Source organism: Staurois parvus, unplaced genomic scaffold, assembly GCF_062004578.1.
Source record: "Staurois parvus isolate SC_StPar_1 unplaced genomic scaffold, SC_StPar_1.0 ptg000563l, whole genome shotgun sequence".
Taxonomy (NCBI): Eukaryota; Metazoa; Chordata; class Amphibia; order Anura; family Ranidae; genus Staurois; species Staurois parvus.
Window position 1 is genome coordinate 362,515 of NW_028318359.1, and position 21,649 is coordinate 384,163.

The window sequence follows — 21,649 nt, forward strand, 5'->3', positions numbered from 1 at the left end:
TATTCTGCTCCATGTTTTTGGTAAAAAAAATCCCAATAAGTGTATATTGATTGCTTTGTGTGGAAGTTATAGCGTCTACAAACTATGGTATAGATACTGCAATTTACGCCATTTTTTTGCTATACAGCGCTGCGCTAGTTTAACGGACAATTGTGCAGTCATGCAATACGGTACATAAATGAAATTTACATCCTTTTTTTCCCCACAAATTGAGCTTTCTTTCGGTAGTATTTGATCGCCTGTGCATTTTTTATTTTTTGCGCTATAAAAAAAAAAGGCTGAAAATTTTGAGGAAAAAAAACAATATTTTGGACTTTTTGCTATAAAACATGTCCAGTAAAAAAAAAATTAAAAAATTTAAATTTGTCATAAATTTCTGTCAAAATGCATTCTGCGACATGTCTTTGCTAAAAAAAAAAACCAATACGTGTAAATTAATTGGTTTACGTGAAAGTTATAGCGTTTACAAATGGCGGGAAAGATACTGGGATTTTTAGTTTTTTTTATACTAATAATGGCGGCAATCAGCGACTTATGGCGGCGATCAGTACTTATGGCGGCGATCAGCAACTTATGGCGGGACTGCGGCGGATATTCTGACACTGGGGGGGAACTGACTTGGGGTCACTGACATCCCCAGTGACACCAATACAGTGATCGGTGCAAAAAAAACGATGACACTGTACTAATGGCACTGGGGAGGAAGGGGTTAAGTTTATTATTCAGTGAAAGGGTTAACTGTGTGAGGGGAGTGTTTTACTAGGGGGCGGGGGTGTGTACTGCAGGGAACACCGCTGATCCAGACAGATAAACTCTTCTCTCCCGATCAGCGTGTCCTGGAGCTGTCAGGGAACTGACAGAAAGCACAGCTACTGCAGCCCTGCTCTTTGTCGCTGATTGCCGCTAATCGCCGGGACATAGCCGATAACGACCGGCTGTGACCCGGCGACTGACATCCGCAGCCGTGATCGGCGGGACAGGTATGGCGGTGGCGGCGCCTCGTGCGCGCCCCCTACTTGTTTTAAAAACACACATTTTAAAACGTGATTTTGCTCAGCCGTGCCGCCCTGCCACCGTATTTCTACAGTGGCTGGGCGGCATGTGGTTAAGATTAATTTTGTATATTCCTTATTTTCACAATGATTTGAAATTTAAATGTCGGAAGACAGCTAGATTCATTCAATGTTATTTCATTCTATTCTGTTTTTTTCTAGTCTGTTCTGTTCCATTCTATTCTAGTCTATTCTGTTCTATTCTATTTTATTATATTCCTTTGCTTTCTATTCTAATCTGTTTTATTCTTTATTTTTTCTAGTATACTATGTTATCTTCTAATCTATTCCTTTCTATTCTATTCTTTTACATTCTATCATTTCACTTTTATTCTATTCCTTTATTTCTATTCTATTATTTTTAATTCAATTCTTTTCTATTCTATCCTTTTATATTTTTATTCTTTCCTGTTCTATTCTTTTCTTTAACGCAGCCTAAGTAGAAATTATCATGTTATTTCACTTTTATACCCAATTGTATTTATTGCCTCCAACCTTCTTTTACAAAAATGTATAGGGAGGGATGTGTAATGTATAGGGAGGGATGGTAATGTATAGGGAGGGATGTGTAATGTATAGGGAGGGATGGTAATGTATAGGGAGGGATGGTAATGTATAGGGAGGGACGGGTAATGTATAGGGAGGGATGGGTAATGTATAGGGAGGGATGGTAATGTATAGGGAGGAATGGTAATGTATAGGGAGGGATGTGTAATGTATAGGGAGGGATGGGTAATGTATAGGGAGGGATGTGTAATGTATATGGAGGGATGGTAATGTATAGGGAGGGATGGTAATGTATAGGGAGGGATGTGTAATGTATAGGGAGGGATGGTAATGTATAGGGAGGGATGGTAATGTATAGGGAAGGATGGTAATGTATAGGGAGGGATGGTAATGTATAGGGAAGGATGGAAATGTATAGGGAGGGATGTGTAATGTATAGGGAGGGATCGGTAATGTATAGGGAGGGATGGGTAATGTATAGGGAGGGATGGGTAATGTATAGGGAGGGATGGTAATGTATAGGGAGGGATGGTAATGTATAGGGAGGGATCGGTAATGTATAGGGAGGGATGGGTAATGTATAGGGAGGGATGGTAATGTATAGGGAGGGATCGGTAATGTATAGGGAGGGATGGGTAATGTATAGGAAGGGATGGGTAATGTATAGGGAGGGATGGTAATGTATAGGGAAGGATGGTAATGTATAGGGAGGGATGGTAATGTATAGGGAAGGATGGTAATGTATAGGGAGGGATGGTAATGTATAGGGAGGGATGGTAATGTATAGGGAGGGATGGTAATGTATAGGGAGGGATGGGTAATGTATAGGGAGGGATGGTAATGTATAGGGAGGGATGGGTAATGTATAGGGATGGATGGTAATGTATAGGGAAGGATGGTAATGTATAGGGAGGGATGGTAATGTATAGGGAGGGATGGTAATGTATAGGGAGGGATGGGTAATGTATAGGGAGGGATGGTAATGTATAGGGAGGGATGGGTAATGTATAGGGAGGGATGGTAATGTATAGGGAGGGATGGGTAATGTATAGGGATGGATGGTAATGTATAGGGAGGGATGGGTAATGTATAGGGATGGATGGTAATGTATAGGGAGGGATGGGTATGCATAGGGGGGATGGTAATGTATAGGGGGGGTGGGTAATGTATAGGGGGGGATGGTAATGTATAGGGAGGGATGGTAATGTATAGGGAGGGATGGTAATGTATAGGGAGGGATGGTAATGTATAGGGAGGGATGGGTAATGTATAGGGAGGGATGGTAATGTATAGGGAGGGATGGGTAATGTATAGGGATGGATGGTAATGTATAGGGAGGGATGGGTAATGTGTAGGGAGGGATGGTAATGTATAGGGAGGGATGGGTATGCATAGGGGGGATGGTAATGTATAGGGAGGGATGGTAATGTATAGGGAGGGATGAGTAATGTATAGGGAGGGATGTTAATGTATAGGGGGGGATGGTAATGTATAGGGGGGGATGGTAATGTATAGGGAGGGATGGTAATGTATAGGGAGGGATGGTAAATGAAAATGGTAATTTGTTTTGTTACATTTATATAGAATTCCTTGGAATTCATTACTATTGGGATTTGGAAATTCGGGTAACATTTGAATCTCTGAATAACGAAAATTTAATCTGAATTTCAATTTGTAAATAAACAAATCACACATGTCTGAGCTTCCCTGCTTTCCCTATGAGTGATCTGCCCTGTGGCTGCACCCGGACACTCCCTGATCCCTTCAGTAGCAACAATCAGACTCCAAGCCTCCAACCTTCTTTTACTAAAATGTATAGGGAGGGATGGTAATGTATAGGGAGGGATGTGTAATGTATAGGGAGGAATGGTAATGTATAGGGAGGGATGGTAATGTATAGGGAGGGATGTGTAATGTATAGGGAGGGATGGTAATGTATAGGGAGGGACGGGTAATGTATAGGGAGGGATGGGTAATGTATAGGGAGGGATGTGTAATGTATAGGGAGGGATGTGTAATGTATAGGGAGGGATGGTAATGTATAGGGAGGGATGGTAATGTATAGGGAAGGATGGTAATGTATAGGGAGGGATGGTAATGTATAGGGAGGGATGGGTAATGTGTAGGGAGGGATGGTAATGTATAGGGAGGGATGGGTATGCATAGGGGGGATGGTAATGTATAGGGGGGGTGGGTAATGTATAGGGGGGGATGGTAATGTATAGGGAGGGATGGTAATGTATAGGGAGGGATGAGTAATGTATAGGGAGGGATGTTAATGTATAGGGGGGGATGGTAATGTATAGGGGGGGATGGTAATGTATAGGGAGGGATGGTAATGTATAGGGAGGGATGGTAAATGAAAATGGTAATTTGTTTTGTTACAATTTATATAGAATTCCTTGGAATTCATTACTATTGGGATTTGGAAATTCGGGTAACATTTGAATCTCTGAATAACGAAAATTTAATCTGAATTTCAATTTGTAAATAAACAAATCACACATGTCTGAGCTTCCCTGCTTTCCCTATGAGTGATCTGCCCTGTGGCTGCACCCGGACACTCCCTGATCCCTTCAGTAGCAACAATCAGACTCCAAGCCTCCAACCTTCTTTTACTAAAATGTATAGGGAGGGATGGTAATGTATAGGGAGGAATGGTAATGTATAGGGAGGGATGGTAATGTATAGGGAGGGATGGTAATGTATAGGGAGGGATGTGTAATGTATAGGGAGGGATGGTAATGTATAGGGAGGAATGGTAATGTATAGGGAGGGATGGTAATGTATAGGGAGGGATGGTAATGTATAGGGAGGGATGAGTAATGTATAGGGAGGGATGTTAATGTATAGGGGGGTATGGTAATGTATAGGGAGGGATGTGTAATGTATAGGGAGGGATGGTAATGTATAGGGAGGGATGTGTAATGTATAGGGAGGGATGTGTAATGTATAGGGAGGGATGGTAATGTATAGGGAGGGATGGTAATGTATAGGGAAGGATGGTAATGTATAGGGAGGGATGGTAATGTATAGGGAGGGATGGGTAATGTGTAGGGAGGGATGGTAATGTATAGGGAGGGATGGGTATGCATAGGGGGGATGGTAATGTATAGGGGGGGTGGGTAATGTATAGGGGGGGATGGTAATGTATAGGGAGGGATGGTAATGTATAGGGAGGGATGAGTAATGTATAGGGAGGGATGTTAATGTATAGGGGGGTATGGTAATGTATAGGGAGGGATGGTAATGTATAGGGGGGGATGGTAATGTATAGGGAGGGATGGTAATATATAGGGAGGGATGGGTAATGTATAAGGAGGGATGTGTAATGTATAGGGAGGGATGGAAATGTATAGGGGGGATGGTAATGTATAGGGAGGGATGTGTAATGTATAGGGAGGGATGGTAATGTATAGGGGGGGATGGTAATGTATAGGGAGGGATGGGTAATGTATAAGGAGGGATGTGTAATGTATAGGGAGGGATGGTAATGTATAGGGGGGGATGGTAATGTATAGGGGGGGATGGTAATGTATAGGGAGGGATGGGTAATGTATAAGGAGGGATGTGTAATGTATAGGGAGGGCTGGTAATGTATAGGGAGGGATGGAAATGTATAGGGGGGATGGTAATGTATAGGGAGGGATGGAAATGTATAGGGAGGGATGGTAAATGAAAATGGAGTTTGTGGATATATCTATCTGGCAGAATATCTCATTCTGTGACCTAAGTTAGGCCTAAAAAAACAAACAAAAAAACACAAAAAAAACCAAAAACAAAAAAAAAGGTCCCACTTACCTGACTGTGCTCAAGAAAAGCAAATAGATACTGCAACTTCATCATCAGAGGCTGGGAGCTGCTGTCTGGCAGGCAGAGCACCGAGTGTCTGAAACTGACAACACAAAGTCAATGGACATCAAAACTATTTCCCCCTTTATTGGGGTCAATTTTATTTTATTTATTATTTTCAGGTAATTTACGCCGTGCTTTACATATATATATTGTACATTCACATCAGTCCCTAACCCTCAAGGGGCGTACAATCTAAGGTCCCTAACTTACATTCATACATACACATACTAGGGCCAATTTACCTTCCAACATGTCTTTGGCGTGTGGCAGGAAACCGGAGTACCTAGAGGAAACCCACACAGGCACAGGGAGAACATGCAAACTCCATGCAGGTGGTGCCGTGGTTGGGATTTGAACCAATGACTCCAGTACTGCCAGGTGGAAGTGCTAACCATTTAGCCACTGTGCTGCCCCAAAACAGAACAAAATGGATTCTCTTCTTTTTCTACACCTACTACACTTCTACTGCTGCATTGCAACTGTTGAAGCTCAGGGGATCCCACCATGGCTGTATCTACCATAATGGTAGCTGCGGGCCAGTGCCTAGGGCAGCAAGGTTATTGGGGGCAGTACCAGGCCCCAGAATTCATCTGTTGTCATATTTTGACTTTATTTTGTTTCTGGGCATTTGCGGCTAAAGGCAGCAAGAAAACTGTAGTGGGGAAAGAGGTACATGGGCATGTCGAGAGGAGTCAAAAGACTTGCTGAAGTTCAAGGAACATTAACCCCTTGACGCCGATGTAACACAAATATGCGGCCTCACAGAACTGGGCTTTTTACGGTAGGGCCGCACCTGTCTTTCTGCTGGGAGTGCGCCGCACAGCATAAAGACCGCAATGTCACTGAGAGCCCTGGGTCCTGTTCTAATGATCGCTGTGATAGCCTCTGATTTGCTATCACAGTGATCAGTCACTGTACAGCCCCGCCCCCTTGTTTTTTCTTCTCTCTCTATGAATGGAGGAGAGAGATACATTGTATCTCTCAAACTCCTGGCATAGATGGGGAAAAAATGTTTGTTAAAAAAAATAAATATAAGGAAGGAAGGAAAAGAAGGAAGGAAAGGAAGGAAGGAAGGAAGGAAGGAAAGAAGAAAAGAAAGAAAGGGAAAGAAAGAAGGAAAGAAAGAAAGAGAGAGAGAGAAAGAAAGAGAGAGAGAGAAAGAAAGAAAGAAAGAAAGAAAGAAAGAAAGAGAAAAAGAAAAGAAAAAAAGAAAAAGAAAGAAAGAAAGAGAAAAAGAAAGAAAGAAAAGAAAGGAAGAAAGAGAAAAAGAAAGGAAGAAAGAAAGAAAAAGAAAGGAAGAAAAAAGAAAGAAAAGAAGGAAAGAAAGAAAAAGAAAGTAAAGAAAAAAAAAATATATATACAGTTGCAAGAAAAAGTATGTGAACCCCTTGGGATTACGTGGAGTTTTGCATGAATTGGGCATAAAATGTGCTCTGAACGTCATCTAAGTCACAACAATAGAAGAACACAGTCTGCTGAACATAATAGTACACAAACATTAGATGTTGCCATGGTTTAATTGCACATAACATGTAAACATTCACAGTGCAGGGAGGAAAATGTATGTGAGGCCCTAGCTTAATGACTTCTCCCAGAGCTAATTGGAGCCAGGAGTGAGCCAACCTTGACTCCAATCAGTGTGATGATATTGGATGTGTTGCTGACAGCTGTCCTGCCCTTAAAAAACACACACCTGTTTTGGGTTTACTGCTTTCAAGAAGCACTGTCTGATGTGAACCATGCCTCGCAGAAAAGAGCTCTCAGAAGACCTACGATCAAGAATTGTTGACTTGCATGAAGCTGGAAAGGGTTACAAAAGTATCTCCAAAAGCCTTGATGTTCATGTGTCCACGGTAAGACAGACTGTCTACAAATGGAGAAAGTTTAGCACTGTTGCTACTCTCCCTAGGCGTGGTCGTCCTGTGAAAATGACTGCAAGAGCACAGCGCAGAATGCTGCATGAGGTAAAGAAGAATCCCAGAGTGTCAGCTAAAGACCTACAGAAATCTCTGGCACATGCTAACATTTTTGTTGACACATCTACAATAAGGAAAACATTAATCAAGAATGGAGTACATGGGAGGTCACCACGGAGGAAGCCATTGCTGTCCAAAAAGAAGATTGCAGCACGTTTGAAGTTTGCAAAATGCACCTGGATGTTCTACAGCACTACTGGCAAAATATACTGTGGACAGATGAAACCAAGATTGAGTTGTTTGGGAAGAACACACAACACTATGTGTGGAGAAAAAAAGGCACAGCACACCAACATCAAAACCTCATCCTCACTGTGAAACATGGCGGAGGGAGCATCATGGTTTGGGGCTGCTTTGCTGGCTCAGGGCCTGGACGGATTGTTGTCATTGACGGGAAAATGAATTCCAGAGTTTATCAAGACATTTTGCAGGAAAACGTACGACCATCTGTCCGCCAACTGAAGCTCCGCAGAGGATGGGTGATGCAACAGGACAATGACCCAAAGCATACAAGTAATTCTAAAAAACAATGGTTGCAACAGCACAGAATACGCCTTCTGGAGTGGCCCAGTCAGAGTCCTGACCTCAACCCCATTGAAATGCTGTGGCATGACCGTAAGAGAGCGATTTACACCAGACATCCCAAGAATATTGCTAAACTGAAACAGTTTTGTGAAGAGGAGTGGTCCAAAATGACTCCAGATCGTTGTGCAGGTCTGATCTGCAACTACAGGAAACGTTTGGTTGAGGTTATTGCTGCCAAAGTAGGGTCAACCAGTTATTAAGTCCAAAGGTTCACATACTTTTTCCTCCCTGCACTGTGAATGTTTACATGTTATGTGCAATTAAACCATGGCAACATCTAATGTTTGTGTAGTATTATGTTCAGCAGACTGTGTTCTTCTATTGTTGTGACTTAGATGACGTTCAGAGCACATTTTATGCCCAATTCGTGCAAAACTCCACGTAATCCCAAGGGGTTCACATACTTTTTCTTGCAACTGTATATAAAAAAAAAAAATATTAGAAAGAAAGAAAGATGAAGGAAGGAAAGAAGGAAGGAAAGGAAGGAAGGAAAGAAAGAAAGAGAAAGAAAAAGAGAAAGAAAGAAAGAAAGAAAGAGAAAAAAAAAAAGAAACAAAGAAAGAAAGAGAAAAGAAAGAAAGAAAAAATAAAAATAAAGAAAAGAAAAAGAAAGAAAAGAAGGAAAGAAAGAAAAAGAAAGTAAAGAAAAAAAAAGATATATATATATATATATATATATATAAAAAGAAAAGATAAATAAATATTAGAAAGAAAGAAAGAGAGAAAGAAAGAGAAAACAAAAGAAAGAAAGAGAAAAAGAAAAAGAAAGAAAAAAGAGAAAGAAAGAAAGAAAAAGAAAAGAAAGAAGATAGAAAGAAAGAGAGAAAAAAAAGAAAGAAAGAAAGAGAAAGAAAAGAAAGAAAGAAAAAAAGAAAAAGAAAGAAAAGACAAAGAAAGAAAAGAAGGAAAGAAAGAAAAAGAAAGTAAAGAAAAAAAAAGATATATATATATATATATATATATATATATATATATATATAAAAAAAAAAGAAAAGATAAATAAATATTAGAAAGAAAGAAAAAGAAAGAAAGAAAAATACCTAGACCAAGGTTTGATCTAGTTCAGTGCTAGGGTAAGTGTTTGGGTCAAGGTTAGGGTCAAAGGTCAGGAATTTTTTTTTGTAATTGGTATTAGTGTCAGTGTGTTTTAGGTAAAAAAAAAAATGCGCACTATTGTTTCTGGGCTGTACTCTGGGTACAAACAACAAATAACATACACATATATGGTATCGCTTCGATCGTCAAGAGCTGGAGAATTTATTTTGGGTTGTTCTTTGGTGGTAGGTTATGGTTGTAACAAGAAACACACAGCTAAATAATAAAAAATATTTTTTTTTTACTATTTTGGGCCAGTTTTCCCTTGATATTAAAACAAATCAGGAGATATCCATTACCACTTACCACCAAATGAAAGCCCAATTTGTCCTGAAAAAAACGCGGTATAATCCACCTGGATGTACAAAGTAGTTGTGATGATATGTACGGTTTTACTAGCACATGTCAACGTTGCAGAATTGTACTTAGGCGTTACGATTTGTTTTACCCTTAGGAGTGAAGGGGTTAAACCATTTCTCTTTACTTTTTTCTGGTGGTCTGTACATATAAAGCATCACTCCGCATATAAAGCAGACCCCATGCTGCCTCCAAGAGCACAATATAGTAGTCTCTTTGCCAGAACATGATGGAAGCATCAGAGGGCGCCAACTAAGTGCAGTATATAGAAAAATATTTTGGCAAAATGAAGAGAGTTATTAAGAATGTCGCAGGTAGGGATACAGCTAGTGGCGTCCTGAGGCAGGTGCGGGGGGTGCGGTTTCAACCAGGACATGCACAGTTGCTTCAGGGGGGACATATCTACATGGGAGACGCATCTTGCCGCTACACTGGACCCACTCCAAGAAAAGGTAAGTTATAAAGAAAGTCAACGATCCCCGCCGGATGGATCGGATCTGTGTATTGAGCATAATGGATCGGAGTCCGATCCATTATGCTCGATCCGCAGATCCGATCCATCCTGCAGGGATCGTCAGAGGGGGTGTCACCAAGTGTTACCACACCGGGTGACACCAACCCTAGGGACACCTCTGGTTACAGCTAAAATACAACGTAATCCTACAAGTGACTGTGGTGCGGGGGTGTAGGATTATACTAAAAAGTCTCTAGGTCCAATGATATCCATGGCAACTCTTCAATGAGACTGAAGTCATCTCTGCTTTATATAAAGGAAACGGCAGAGGGCGCCAACTAAGTGTAGTATATAGAAAAATATTTTGGCAAAATGGAGAGAACGATTGAGAATGTCGCAGGTAGGGATACAGCTATGCTATGAAGTCATCTCTGCAATATATAAAGGAAACAGCAGAGGGCGCCATCTAAGTGCAGTATAGAGGAAAAGCCTTTATTAAAAATCACAAGTGGCAACTCAAGAGATGTATAAGAGGAAATTCATGTCATCCAACCAGTGTGGTTTGCTGTTGAGCCTCGGTGTGTCTTCAGGAGCCAGGAAGCAGATGCCGCTGTCAGCTCAACAGCAAACCACACCGGGTGGATTGTATGCTCTTATCCTTAAGCATCGTGTGAATAAAACGTGCCTCCTGTGTTTTTTTTACACTACACTTTTTTTTTTTGGTGAATGAGTAAGGGTATCCCCTACTCATTCACATAGAGGGGCAGGATCTGGGGGCCCCCTTGTTAAAGAGGGTTTCCAGATTCCAATAAGCCCCTCGCCTGCAGACCCCCACAACCACAGGCCAGAGCTGGGGGGAAGAAGCCCTTGTCCCATCAACATGGGGATAAGGTGCTTTGGGCGGGGGGCAAAGCCCTGCCTCAAAGCACCCCCCATGTTGAGGGCATGTGGGATGGTATGGTTCAAGAGGGGGGAGCCCACACTCCCCCCCCCTTTCCTGACCTGCCAGGCTGCATGCAAGAGGAGAGAGATACATTGGATCTCTCTAACTCCTGGCATAGAGGGGGAAAAAAATGTTTGTTTAAAGAAAAAAGATAAATAAATAAATATAAGAAAGAAAGAAAGAAAGAAAAAGATATATATATATATATATATATATATATATATATATATAAAAGAAAGAAAGAGAGAAAGAAAGTAAAAGAAAAAGAAAAAAAAAGAAAAGAAAGAAAGAAAAACGAAAAAGAAAGAAAGAAAAAAAGAAAAAGAAAGAAAAGAAAGAAATAAAGAAAAAGAAAGTAAAGAAAAAAAAGATATATATATATATATATATATATATATATATATATAAAAAAAAGGTAAATAAATATTAGAAAGAAAGAAAAATACCTAGACCAAGGTTTGATCTAGTTCAGTGCCAGGGTAAGTGTTTGGGTCTAGGTCAGGGTCAAAGGTCAAGGTCAAAAGGTCAGGGTTAAAAGTCAGGATTTTTTTTAAACTTGTTTTATTTATTTATTTCAGGTACTTTTATAGCGCCGTCAATGTACGCCGCGCTTACATATATATTGTACATTCACATCAGTCCCTAACCCTCAAGGGGCGTACAATCTAAGGTCCCTAACTCACATTCATACATACACATACATTAGTGTCAGTTAGTATCAGTGTGTTTTAGGTAAAAAAAAACCCACTGACACTGATACTAACTGACCTCACCTGCCGGGCTGCATGCTCTGTTAAGAGTCTGGTATGGATTTTTGGCGGGACCCCTGCGCCATTTTTTTAATTTTTATAAGGGGGTTCTCCTCAAACTCCATACCAGACCTGAAGGGCTTGGTATGGGATGGACTGAGGGGGGACCCCATGCCATTTTTGTTAATTGCTGGCAATTCTTTTTTACATTCAGCCATCAGCGGGGAACCCCACTGAGAGCTGACAACTCATCGGTTGGTAAGGACGCAGCTCCTTAACAACCATGACAGTTACTGGTTGTTGAGGATGCCGCCGGCCACCCGCTCCTTAACAACCAGTACATACCTCATGCCTCAACCACTAATTAATTACCGCATGCATTTAATAATTTTTTTCCTTCTGTGAATTGACTTTAACGTCTTTTTATGCGGTATTCACTGATTGTTTTTGCTATTTGCTGTAAATACCGCATACTAGCAGTAGTGAATTGACATTTTCACTATCGCATGCAATATGTGGTCACGTCATAACACATGCAATAATTCCCTTTGTGAGCAGCTCACAGTGTGCAGTGAAATCAGAGTAAGTAGTGTGCGCCCAGGAGAGGAGCCGGTACAACTGTGCAAGACTGAGAGGCTGCAGGTCAGATTTGACCTTGGTTCAGCTTTTACACGCAATGTCTGGGCACACGGGACTGGCTTTAGGGCAAGTTCACACCACATGCAGTCCAGTGCGGTTTTTTTTTCTGCATCAAAAACGCATTGATAGTAGGTTAGATCATGTGCAGTAACCTCTAGCAACCAATCAGTGAGTGGTAATGATGTGCAGTAACCTCTAAGAACCAATGGGTGAGCGGTATGGATGTGCATTACCCTCTAGCAATTAATCAGTGAGCAGTAATGATGTGCACCAACCCAATCAGAAAGCAGAAATGATGTATTGTAAGCTCCAGCAACTGATCAGTGAGCCGTAATGCGTTCTGTAACCTCTAGGAACCAGTCAGTGAGCAGTAATGATATGCTGCAACCAATCGCTGCCTAATCTGCTGCAGTAAACTGATTTTGAGTCTAGCTGCTATCTATTGTATGTCTTAAAGTGGGGGGCGGCAAAAAAAAAATGTTTGCCTAGGGTCCAATCAATAGTAAAGGTTACATGGTTTTCAATTACATAGTTTACACCGGTGCAGTCAGTTCCAGAAAAAAAAGGAGACCATGCTGTATTTTTTCTGCACTGAACAGTACTGGAACGCAGTAAAACGCATCAAAAATGCACCAGAAGGCACCTAAACACACCAAAAGCACACTGCAATGCACATGTCCTTATTTAAGTTAAAGAAAAAGGGAGGGGAAAAATGAACAGGAAAGCATCAAAAACGCACCAGAACACATCAAAAATGAATCATAAACGCATCAAAAATATGTATACAGAAACGTATTAAAAATGCACCAAAAATGCACCGTAAGGCATCTAAACACACCAAAAGCACACTGCAATGCACATGTCCTTATTTAAGGTGAAGAAAAAGGGAGGGGAAAACAATGAACAGGAACGCATAAAAAACGCACCGGAACACATCAAAAACTCATCATAAACGCATCAAAAACATACATACAGAAACGCATTAAAAATGCATCAGAAGACACCTAAACTTGCCAAAAATTAACTGCAATGCATAAGTTTTTATTTAAGTTGAAGAAAAAGGGTGGGAAAAAATGAACAGGAACACATCAAAAATGCATCAAAACATGCATACAGAAACACATAAAAAATGCACCTGAACACATCAAAAACACGTCATAAACGCATCAAAAACATGAATACAGAAACGCATCAAAAATGCACCTGAACACATCAAAAACACGTCATAAACGCATCAAAAACATGAATACAGAAACGCATCAAAAATGCACCTGAACACATCAAAAACACGTCATAAACGCATCAAAAACATGCATACAGAAACGCATCAAAAATGCACCTGAACACACCAAAAATACGTCATAAACGCAACAAAAACATGCATACAGAAACGCATCAAAAATGCACCTGAACACACCAAAAATACGTCATAAACGCATCAAAAACATGCATACAGAAACGCATCAAAAATGCACCTGAACACATCAAAAACACGTCATAAACACATCAAAAACATGCTTACAGAAAAGCGCCCGGAACGCATCCCAACTGCATTTCTCTGGTGTGAACCGGCCCTAAAATTGCAATTCTGAAGCACACAGAAAGAGAATTGGAGTTGAAATGCAGAAGAAACCATCGTGTGCAGGGACCCCTAGAGGCGAGCCAAGGCCATGCGGCAGTTTTGTGATGACACAGCAATTGAAGACAAAAGTCAGTCCTCGCTGCTATTTCAGTCCCAACACATTACTGAATGCCAAAGAACAGAAAAGTCAATCAACATTTCCAGTAAACATCCTCCCTGTGGGATCTGATGCTGGAATATAGGTAAACGCAGGTTCCTGTTCTACAAGGACACGCTCAGATGTTCTCAGTCTCACTAAGAAAGCTGAACTCCGGGGTAAGTAAAGAATGTCTCAATCAGGGGCGGACTGACAACTCATGGGGCCCCCCGGGCAATAGGAAATCATGGGGCCCCTGTGTCCTCGCCCACACTCAAACAACACCCAAAAAAGCCTATGAAAGGTACCAGGGGCATCTCATGGGGCCCCCTACTGACCCCGGGCCCTCGGGCAGTGCCCGAGTGGCTAAATGGTCAGTCCGCCCCTGGTCTCAATCCATCCTTGAATCTTGGGGTGCTTTGTGCATTTCTTCCAGATCTGTGCAAAATTTGGAGCTTCCTGTATTACAGACCTGTCACTGCTGCTCTCTCTCCATGTGCAGGGTAACTGGTCTTCACTCCGCCCCCTCCTGCTGTTTTCTGCAGGCAGCCTGTAGTGGGTGGGGCCCCACAGCTGTGCTCTCTGCACAGGCTATGTACAGCACACTACTACTTTTACAAGGTAATACCAGGGCTTGCAAAGGCGGATTTATATCCTTTGTGGCTATCAAGGAACATATTTAACCACTTTAAGTCTGGACACTTTCAACTGTGGGTGTAGGAATATAACTTTTTTTTTCTTTTCTATGGTTGAACTGAATGGACCTTTGTCTTTTTTTCAGCCAGACTAACTATGTAACCCCCTTCCTGACCAGGCCAATTTTCATCTTTCAGCGCTATCACACTTTGAATGACAATTGCGCGGTCATGCAAAACTGTACCCATATGAAATTTTTTGCATTTTTTTGAGACAGATAAAACTTATATAAAACTGGTATTTATTCACCACTGGGATTTTTATTTATTTTTTTTGCTATATAAATGAAAAAGTCCAAACATTTTGGGAAAAAAAGTGTTTTTCTTATAAAATGGTGCAAATAAATAATCTTTCTTCATAAATCTGGGCCAAAATGTATTCTGCTACCTTTTTAGTAAAAAAAAATAGATAATAACCCAAATTAGTTTATAACCAAAAATTATATTTTTCTTTTTTTCCATTATTTTTATTTTTTTTTATATTATTATTTATGTTTTTTTGTCACCCTAGCATGGTGACACTACTACTTGTGGGGGGTGATGAAGATTTTTTTTTCCTTTTTTACACGGATTGCTTTTACACCCATAAAGGCTATAAAAGCAATAATGTCTCCTTCTCTCTGGCTGCATCCTTGCAGCCACTGAGAAATGCTGTGAGAGCTGTGATTGGTCACAGCTTGTCACATGGTACAAGGCTGTTGTGAATAGCCTTGTACCATGTGACCTCTGTGATCATTCACAGATTTCACACGTAGTAAGCAATGATGTCAGAAGTGACATCTTGCTTCCTACTCTTCATGTGATCACTGATTGGCCAATCAGGGATCACATGATCGGGACCTCACACAGAGGTCCCGTACAGCGATCGGTGTTCCCAGGGAGGCTTGGCAAGGGGCCAGGACACCCTTAAAACTAAGTGAGCCTGCTCAACAGCAGGGGAGTCGGGTGGAAGACAGAGAGAAAGATGTGAGGCTGAAGGCAGGAGCCTGGGAGGGGGCCCAGATGGAGAGAGGGGACAGGCAGCACAGCTGGAAAGTAAGAAAGCTCAGAGCTTCACTAACCCCCAGAGCGAGGACCACCTGTACAGCAGGGAAAGAGTGGCCCAGCTACAAACCCTGGTAGCAGCCACCAACCCAACAGTGGTATGGGAGAGGATCTGAGTGAGTACCCCTGCACCCCTTGGGTGGATAGGAGAAGGAGCACTCTGGTGGGAAACCAGATTCGCTACCTACTTGGGACTGTCCACTTCTTAAAGAAACAGGCACCATGTTCAGGGATACCTCCAGATTGCTGGGAGAAGGAAAAGGAGTTCATCTAGGCTCTGGGGTCCTACATTCGGAGACGCTGGCTAGCTCTCCAACAGAAACTGTGCTACAGTGGAGGCATGTAAATAGTTCCAGGAATTGGCCTCAGTTCACCAGTTCCCATTGGCATCCTGTACACCCCAAACCCCATCCCAGTTCAAATCCCCTGAATAAAAAAAACAAACCCAAAGCTCAAGGACTGATCTCTGACCAGATGCAAGACTGATCTCTGACCGGATGCAAGACTGATCTCTGACCGGATGTAAGACTGATCTCTGACCGGATGCAAGCCTGATCTCTGACCGGATGTAAGACTGATCTCTGACCGGATGCAAGCCTGTGAGAAGATGCATGTTGCCTGGCTGTGCAGGGCTATAGGGGGACCCAAATCTTCAGCAACTCCTAAGGGGGTAGCGCTACATATATATTTGTTTACTTTTATCAAGTTACAAAATGCAAAGTGAGCAAACAAAAAGAAAAATCTAACTCAAGTCAATGTATGGTGTGACTATCATTTGGCTTCAATCTGGCATCAATTCTAAGGCCCCATGTACACGGGACACTTCTGAACGATGGAAACTGACTGCTGGAAAACGTAGGTTAAAAAATGTCTGTTTAGCCGTGTTTGCATAATGCGTTTATGTCCGTTTGCGTTTAGAAGCGTTTTTGGAAGATAAGCACAGGAGAACCTCCCAAATGCACAGAATGCACTGAAAAGTGGTAAATGATTAACTATTTCAGACTGTTTCAGAGAAATACAGAGAGTAGAAGCAGAGACAGCAGTATGTGTTGAGATTAGCTTAGGTGTGAGTTGCTCATTAACATTTCTTTTGTTTCCAAGGGTGGGAAAGGTGCCTGGTGGAGGGAGTCATTAAGGTCACCTGGCAGGGGGTCTTCATGAGGAATGTGAAGTGTGAATGGTCATTAACATATCTTTTGTTTCCAAGGGTGGGAGAGGTCTGAGGTGTGAATTGGTCATTAACATATCTTTTGTTTCCAAGGGTGGGAGAGGTCTGAGGTGTGAATTGGTCATTACAATGTGTGACAAGCTTTGTAGGAACATCATGTGTTCAGTGTTTTGTCCATCTGAGTACCTTGAAAATGCTTTGCGTTTCATGATGAAAAAACCCCCCAGTTTACTATGCTTCAATTAAGAATGAACACAATGAGTGATCGGTACCAAGCACTAGTTGTGTTCATTCAGGATAGGAAGGGCTGGTAAATGTGACAAATTTACCAGGCCCTTACCCCACTCTCCATCCTGAAGGATCCTATTGTGTACTTGAGGCTGCCAGTGAGAAGGAGAGGAGGGAAGCCGGCAGCACTTCAGGGGTGAGAGCCCACAGGGGGGCCTGGGTAGCAGGGGGAAATGTATTGTGCACAGGGAGGGTGATGGGTGCAGCAGGGAAGGGGGCAATTACTGGAACAGATCCCCTGTATGGCTCTCTTTAGCAGCTGAAAGCCAGCAGGAGGGAGAGGAGAAGAAGCCGGCTTCCAGCTGCTACAGAGTCATACAGGGGATTGGTTCCAGTAATTAACTCCTTCCCCCACCATGTGGATCAGTCTCCCTGCCTGCATCGGATTCACCCAGCTGCCTGGGCCCCCTTGCTGGCCTGGGCCCCATACAGGAGGACCGGTGGTACCCCTTAATCCACGGCCCTAGGTAGAGGTGACATTTTGGGATTTGGAGTCCTCCTGGGAGGAACCCTTGAAGATACTGACTGCCATGAAGCTCCACTTGGGCCTAGAGGAAGCAAACTGCAGTTGTCCTCCACAATGTAGGTAGTGAGAAGTCAACACAGGAACCTTCTCATACCTTGAATATCAAGACAGAGATACCTAGACCCTCAAATGTCAATAAGACACATTCAAAGTTTAGGTGATCAGCCAGTACAGCTTTGGGAGAGAGGAACCCACAACATCAAGAAAGATATGAAGAAGACCAAAGACTGTGTACTACGTAGCAGGGGCGGACTGACAACTCATGGGGCCCCCGGGCAAAAGGGGATCATGGAGCCCCTGTGTCCTTGCCCAAACTCAAAAAAGCCTATGAAAAAGGTACCAGGGGCATCTCATGCGTCCCCTACTGACCCCGGGCCCTCAGTTTCCAAATGGTCAGTCTGCCCCTGCTATGTAGAAATATTCAGACATCTTGTGTTCCCCTCACCTTTCTGGTCTCCATGCAACTACAAACCAACCAAAGTGAATTGACTGGCCCCATCTTTCTGTACATCCGCATACAATGTACCTGGGGCCTTATCGCCACGTTGGTGGGCTTAGGACATTCACAATGTAACTCTTGGTTAGCTGAAGATCAATATTCCTTCATGATTATTGTGTCTCATTACCATCAGCGCTACAACCGTACATCCATGTTTTACTTACTCGGAAGCCATGAACAAAGCTTGCAGGATGCTGTTCATGTAACATGTATTTCCCAGATTAATCAGGCCGATTTTCCCCGTGTCAGATTTGGATACCAGTCTGGGGTAATACGGAGCCAGTTCATTCCTCTGAGATGTCCAGGCGTTCTGACCCAGCAACTGTTTTATCCGGTCTTCATTTGGTACCGGGAGTTTCTAATTCAAAGAGAAACACGGGAAGTGACATGCTGAGCGTCCTTATAATAACTTGTGAAGGGTCAGCATAGGCAGAGAGGGGGGCATACAGACAAACTCCGACTCATGTAGCTGGCTTCTCTCTCTGCCATGCATTTTCTGAAGGTGCTCTATCAATAGCAAAACACAGAATGAACAAGCTGCATGTTATCTGTTCCCAAAGCAGCTCAGTGCTGCCCTCTATGTGAATTACAAGGACTAACAGAATATGAGTACATAGAATAAGAGGTGAGGAGATCCCTGCAGAGCATTGCACCCGCAATCAGTGCATCATATGAATGCGAAGCACCCCACCAATTCATAAATGGTGGGGTTAGGAAAGTGTTTCTCAATCAGGGTGCTGCAGCATCCTTGGGTGCCATCCGGGTTCCCCTGGGTGCTGAGAGCATGGGACCCAGTTTTTCCCTTGATCTGCGTCAGGAGTTGCCAAGGTGCAGCCAGCACAGTAACAACCAGTGACTCTCTATGGCCAGGACGCAAGGTGCCATTCATTGCTATGATGATGCTGGCCAGCTTGCCCACAGCATGCAACGCATGGCTCCGATCCAGGACAGGTGGGCATGCAGGACCACCCCCAACATTCAGAAACCAGGAATACACCTCCTCAGGACCTCCCTCACCTCGCACTCTCTGCTGTGCTGCTAGAGTTAAATGGTAGGCCTCTGATGTGACGAGGGGAATATGCAATTGGGGTGGCTCTGCAATTCAGGGACTCTATGTAGATGGAGGGACTGTAATGTGATGGAGAGGCTCTGATGTGATGGGAGGACTATGCCATGCACAGTGGGTGTTTGATGTATAGGGGGGACTCTGTTGTGATAGGGAGCACAAATATGTATAGGGGGCATTCCTGATGTGAAAAGGAGACCCTGACGTGACATGGGAACTCTGATGTGATGGGGGGACTATATTGTGATGGAGGGATCTCTAATGTGATGGAAGGACCTCTATTTTAATGGGAGGACCTCTGATGTGATGGGGGACCTTCTGATGTGATGGGGGAACCTCTGATGTGATGGGGTATCTCTGGTGTGATTTCGGACTGTTTTGTGATGGAGGAACCTCTGATGTGATGGGGGACCTTCTGATGTGATGGGGGAATCTCTGATGTGATGGGGTATCTCTGGTGTGATTTCGGACTGTTTTGTGATGGAGGAACCTCTGATGTGATGGGGGACCTTCTGATGTGATGGGGGAATCTCTGATGTGATGGGGTATCTCTGGTGTGATGTGGGACTGTTTTGTGATGGAGGAACCTCTGATGTGATGGGGGAACTTCTGATGTGATGGGGGAACCTCTGATGTGATGGGGGAACCTCTGATGTGATGGGGGAACCTCTGATGTGATATCTGTGGTGTGATGTGGGACTGTTCTGTGATGGAAGAACCTCTGATGTGATGGGGGAACCTCTGATGTGATGGGGGAACCTCTGATGTGATGGGGTATCTGTGGTGTGATGTGGGACTGTTCTGTGATGGAGGAACCTCTGATGTGATGGGGTATCTCTGGTGTGATGTGGAACTGTTCTGTGATGGAGGAACCTCTGATGTGATGGGGGAACCTCTGATGTGATGGGGAACCTCTGATGTGATGGGGTATCTGTGGTGTGATGTGGGACTGTTCTGTGATGGAGGAACCTCTGATGTGATGGGGTATCTGTGGTGTGATGGGGGAACCTCTGATGTGATGGGGTATCTGTGATGTGATGTGGGACTGTTCTGTGATGGAGGAACCTCTGATGTGATGGGGGAACCTCTGATGTGATGGGGTATCTGTGATGTGATGTGGGACTGTTCTGTGATGGAGGAACCTCTGATGTGATGGGGTATCTCTGGTGTGATGTGGGACTGTTCTGTGATGGAGGAACCTCTGATGTGATGGGGGAACCTCTGATGTGATGGGGAACCTCTGATGTGATGGGGTATCTGTTGTGTGATGTGGGACTGTTCTGTGATGGAGGAACCTCTGATGTGATGGGGTATCTGTGGTGTGATGTGGGACTGTTCTGTGATGGAGGAACCTCTGATGTGATGGGGGAACCTCTGATGTGATGGGGAACCTCTGATGTGATGGGGTATCTGTGGTGTGATGTGGGACTGTTCTGTGATGGAGGAACCTCTGATGTGATGGGGTATCTGTGGTGTGATGTGGAACTGTTCTGTGATGGAGGAACCTCTGATGTGAACAGAGCCTATGATATGTAGACAGTTGTGTGCATTTTCCCAGGTTCACATTTCCTATTGATAATAAGTATAAAGGGTTCCATGATTGAGAAAAGGTTGAGAATTGCTGTGTCCGGGACAGTGCCCATATCTCATGTTACACCCTAAATATGAAGCATGGTCTAAAACATGGACGCACCTTAGGTTGATACTTAAGGTTGCATTTTGCGTGTAATAGACTTCAGTGGAACCGCAGCAAAAACACATGTACATGCGTTTTTGGTGCATTTCCTGCATGACAACAGACACCTCCCCCTAGCAACAGTAAATACATCCCATAAAAACGCAAAATGCATTAAAAAACGCATTGAAATCATGTCAAAAATGTGTGTGAAAAAAATCGAAAACACACTGGGAAAAATGCATCAATCACAACCTGCAAATGTGTGAACGTAGTCTTAGACTTTAAAGTTTGTCTAAAGCCAAAAAAGGGTTAGACTGCAGAGATACTACAAGAGGTGGTCAGAGACTTCAGACATACTACATGAGATGGTCAGAGACTTCAGACATACTACAGGAGGTGGTCAGAGACTTCAGACATACTACAGGAGGTGGTCAGAGACTGCAGACATACTACAAGAGGTGGTCAGAGACTTCAGACATACTACAGGAGGTGGTCAGAGACTTCAGACATACTACAGGAGATGGTCAGAGACTTCAGACATACTACAGGAGATGGTCAGAGACTTCAGACATACTACAGGAGATGGTCAGAGACTTCAGACATACTACAGGAGGTGGTCAGAGACTGCAGACATACTACAGGAGGTGGTCAGAGACTGCAGACATACAACAGGAGATGGTCAGAGACCGCAGACATACTACAGGAGGTGGTCAGAGACCGCAGACATACTACAGGAGGTGGTCAGAGACTTCAGA

The 21,649-nt window shown here is 43.1% G+C and overlaps 1 protein-coding gene across 1 annotated transcript in view; it reads right to left on the reverse strand.

Annotated features, from left to right (window-relative positions):
* The window catches only part of USP35 (ubiquitin specific peptidase 35), a 75,759-nt gene that overhangs the window by 14,806 nt on the left and 39,304 nt on the right, over positions 1–21,649 (reverse strand). Inside the window, exons 7-8 of the mRNA XM_089691505.1 lie at positions 18,315–18,508; positions 5,361–5,454 (exon numbers count right to left, since the gene is read on the reverse strand). Coding sequence (XP_089547631.1) covers positions 5,361–5,454; positions 18,315–18,508 — 288 coding nt within the window. The remainder of the gene's footprint in view (positions 1–5,360; positions 5,455–18,314; positions 18,509–21,649) is intronic.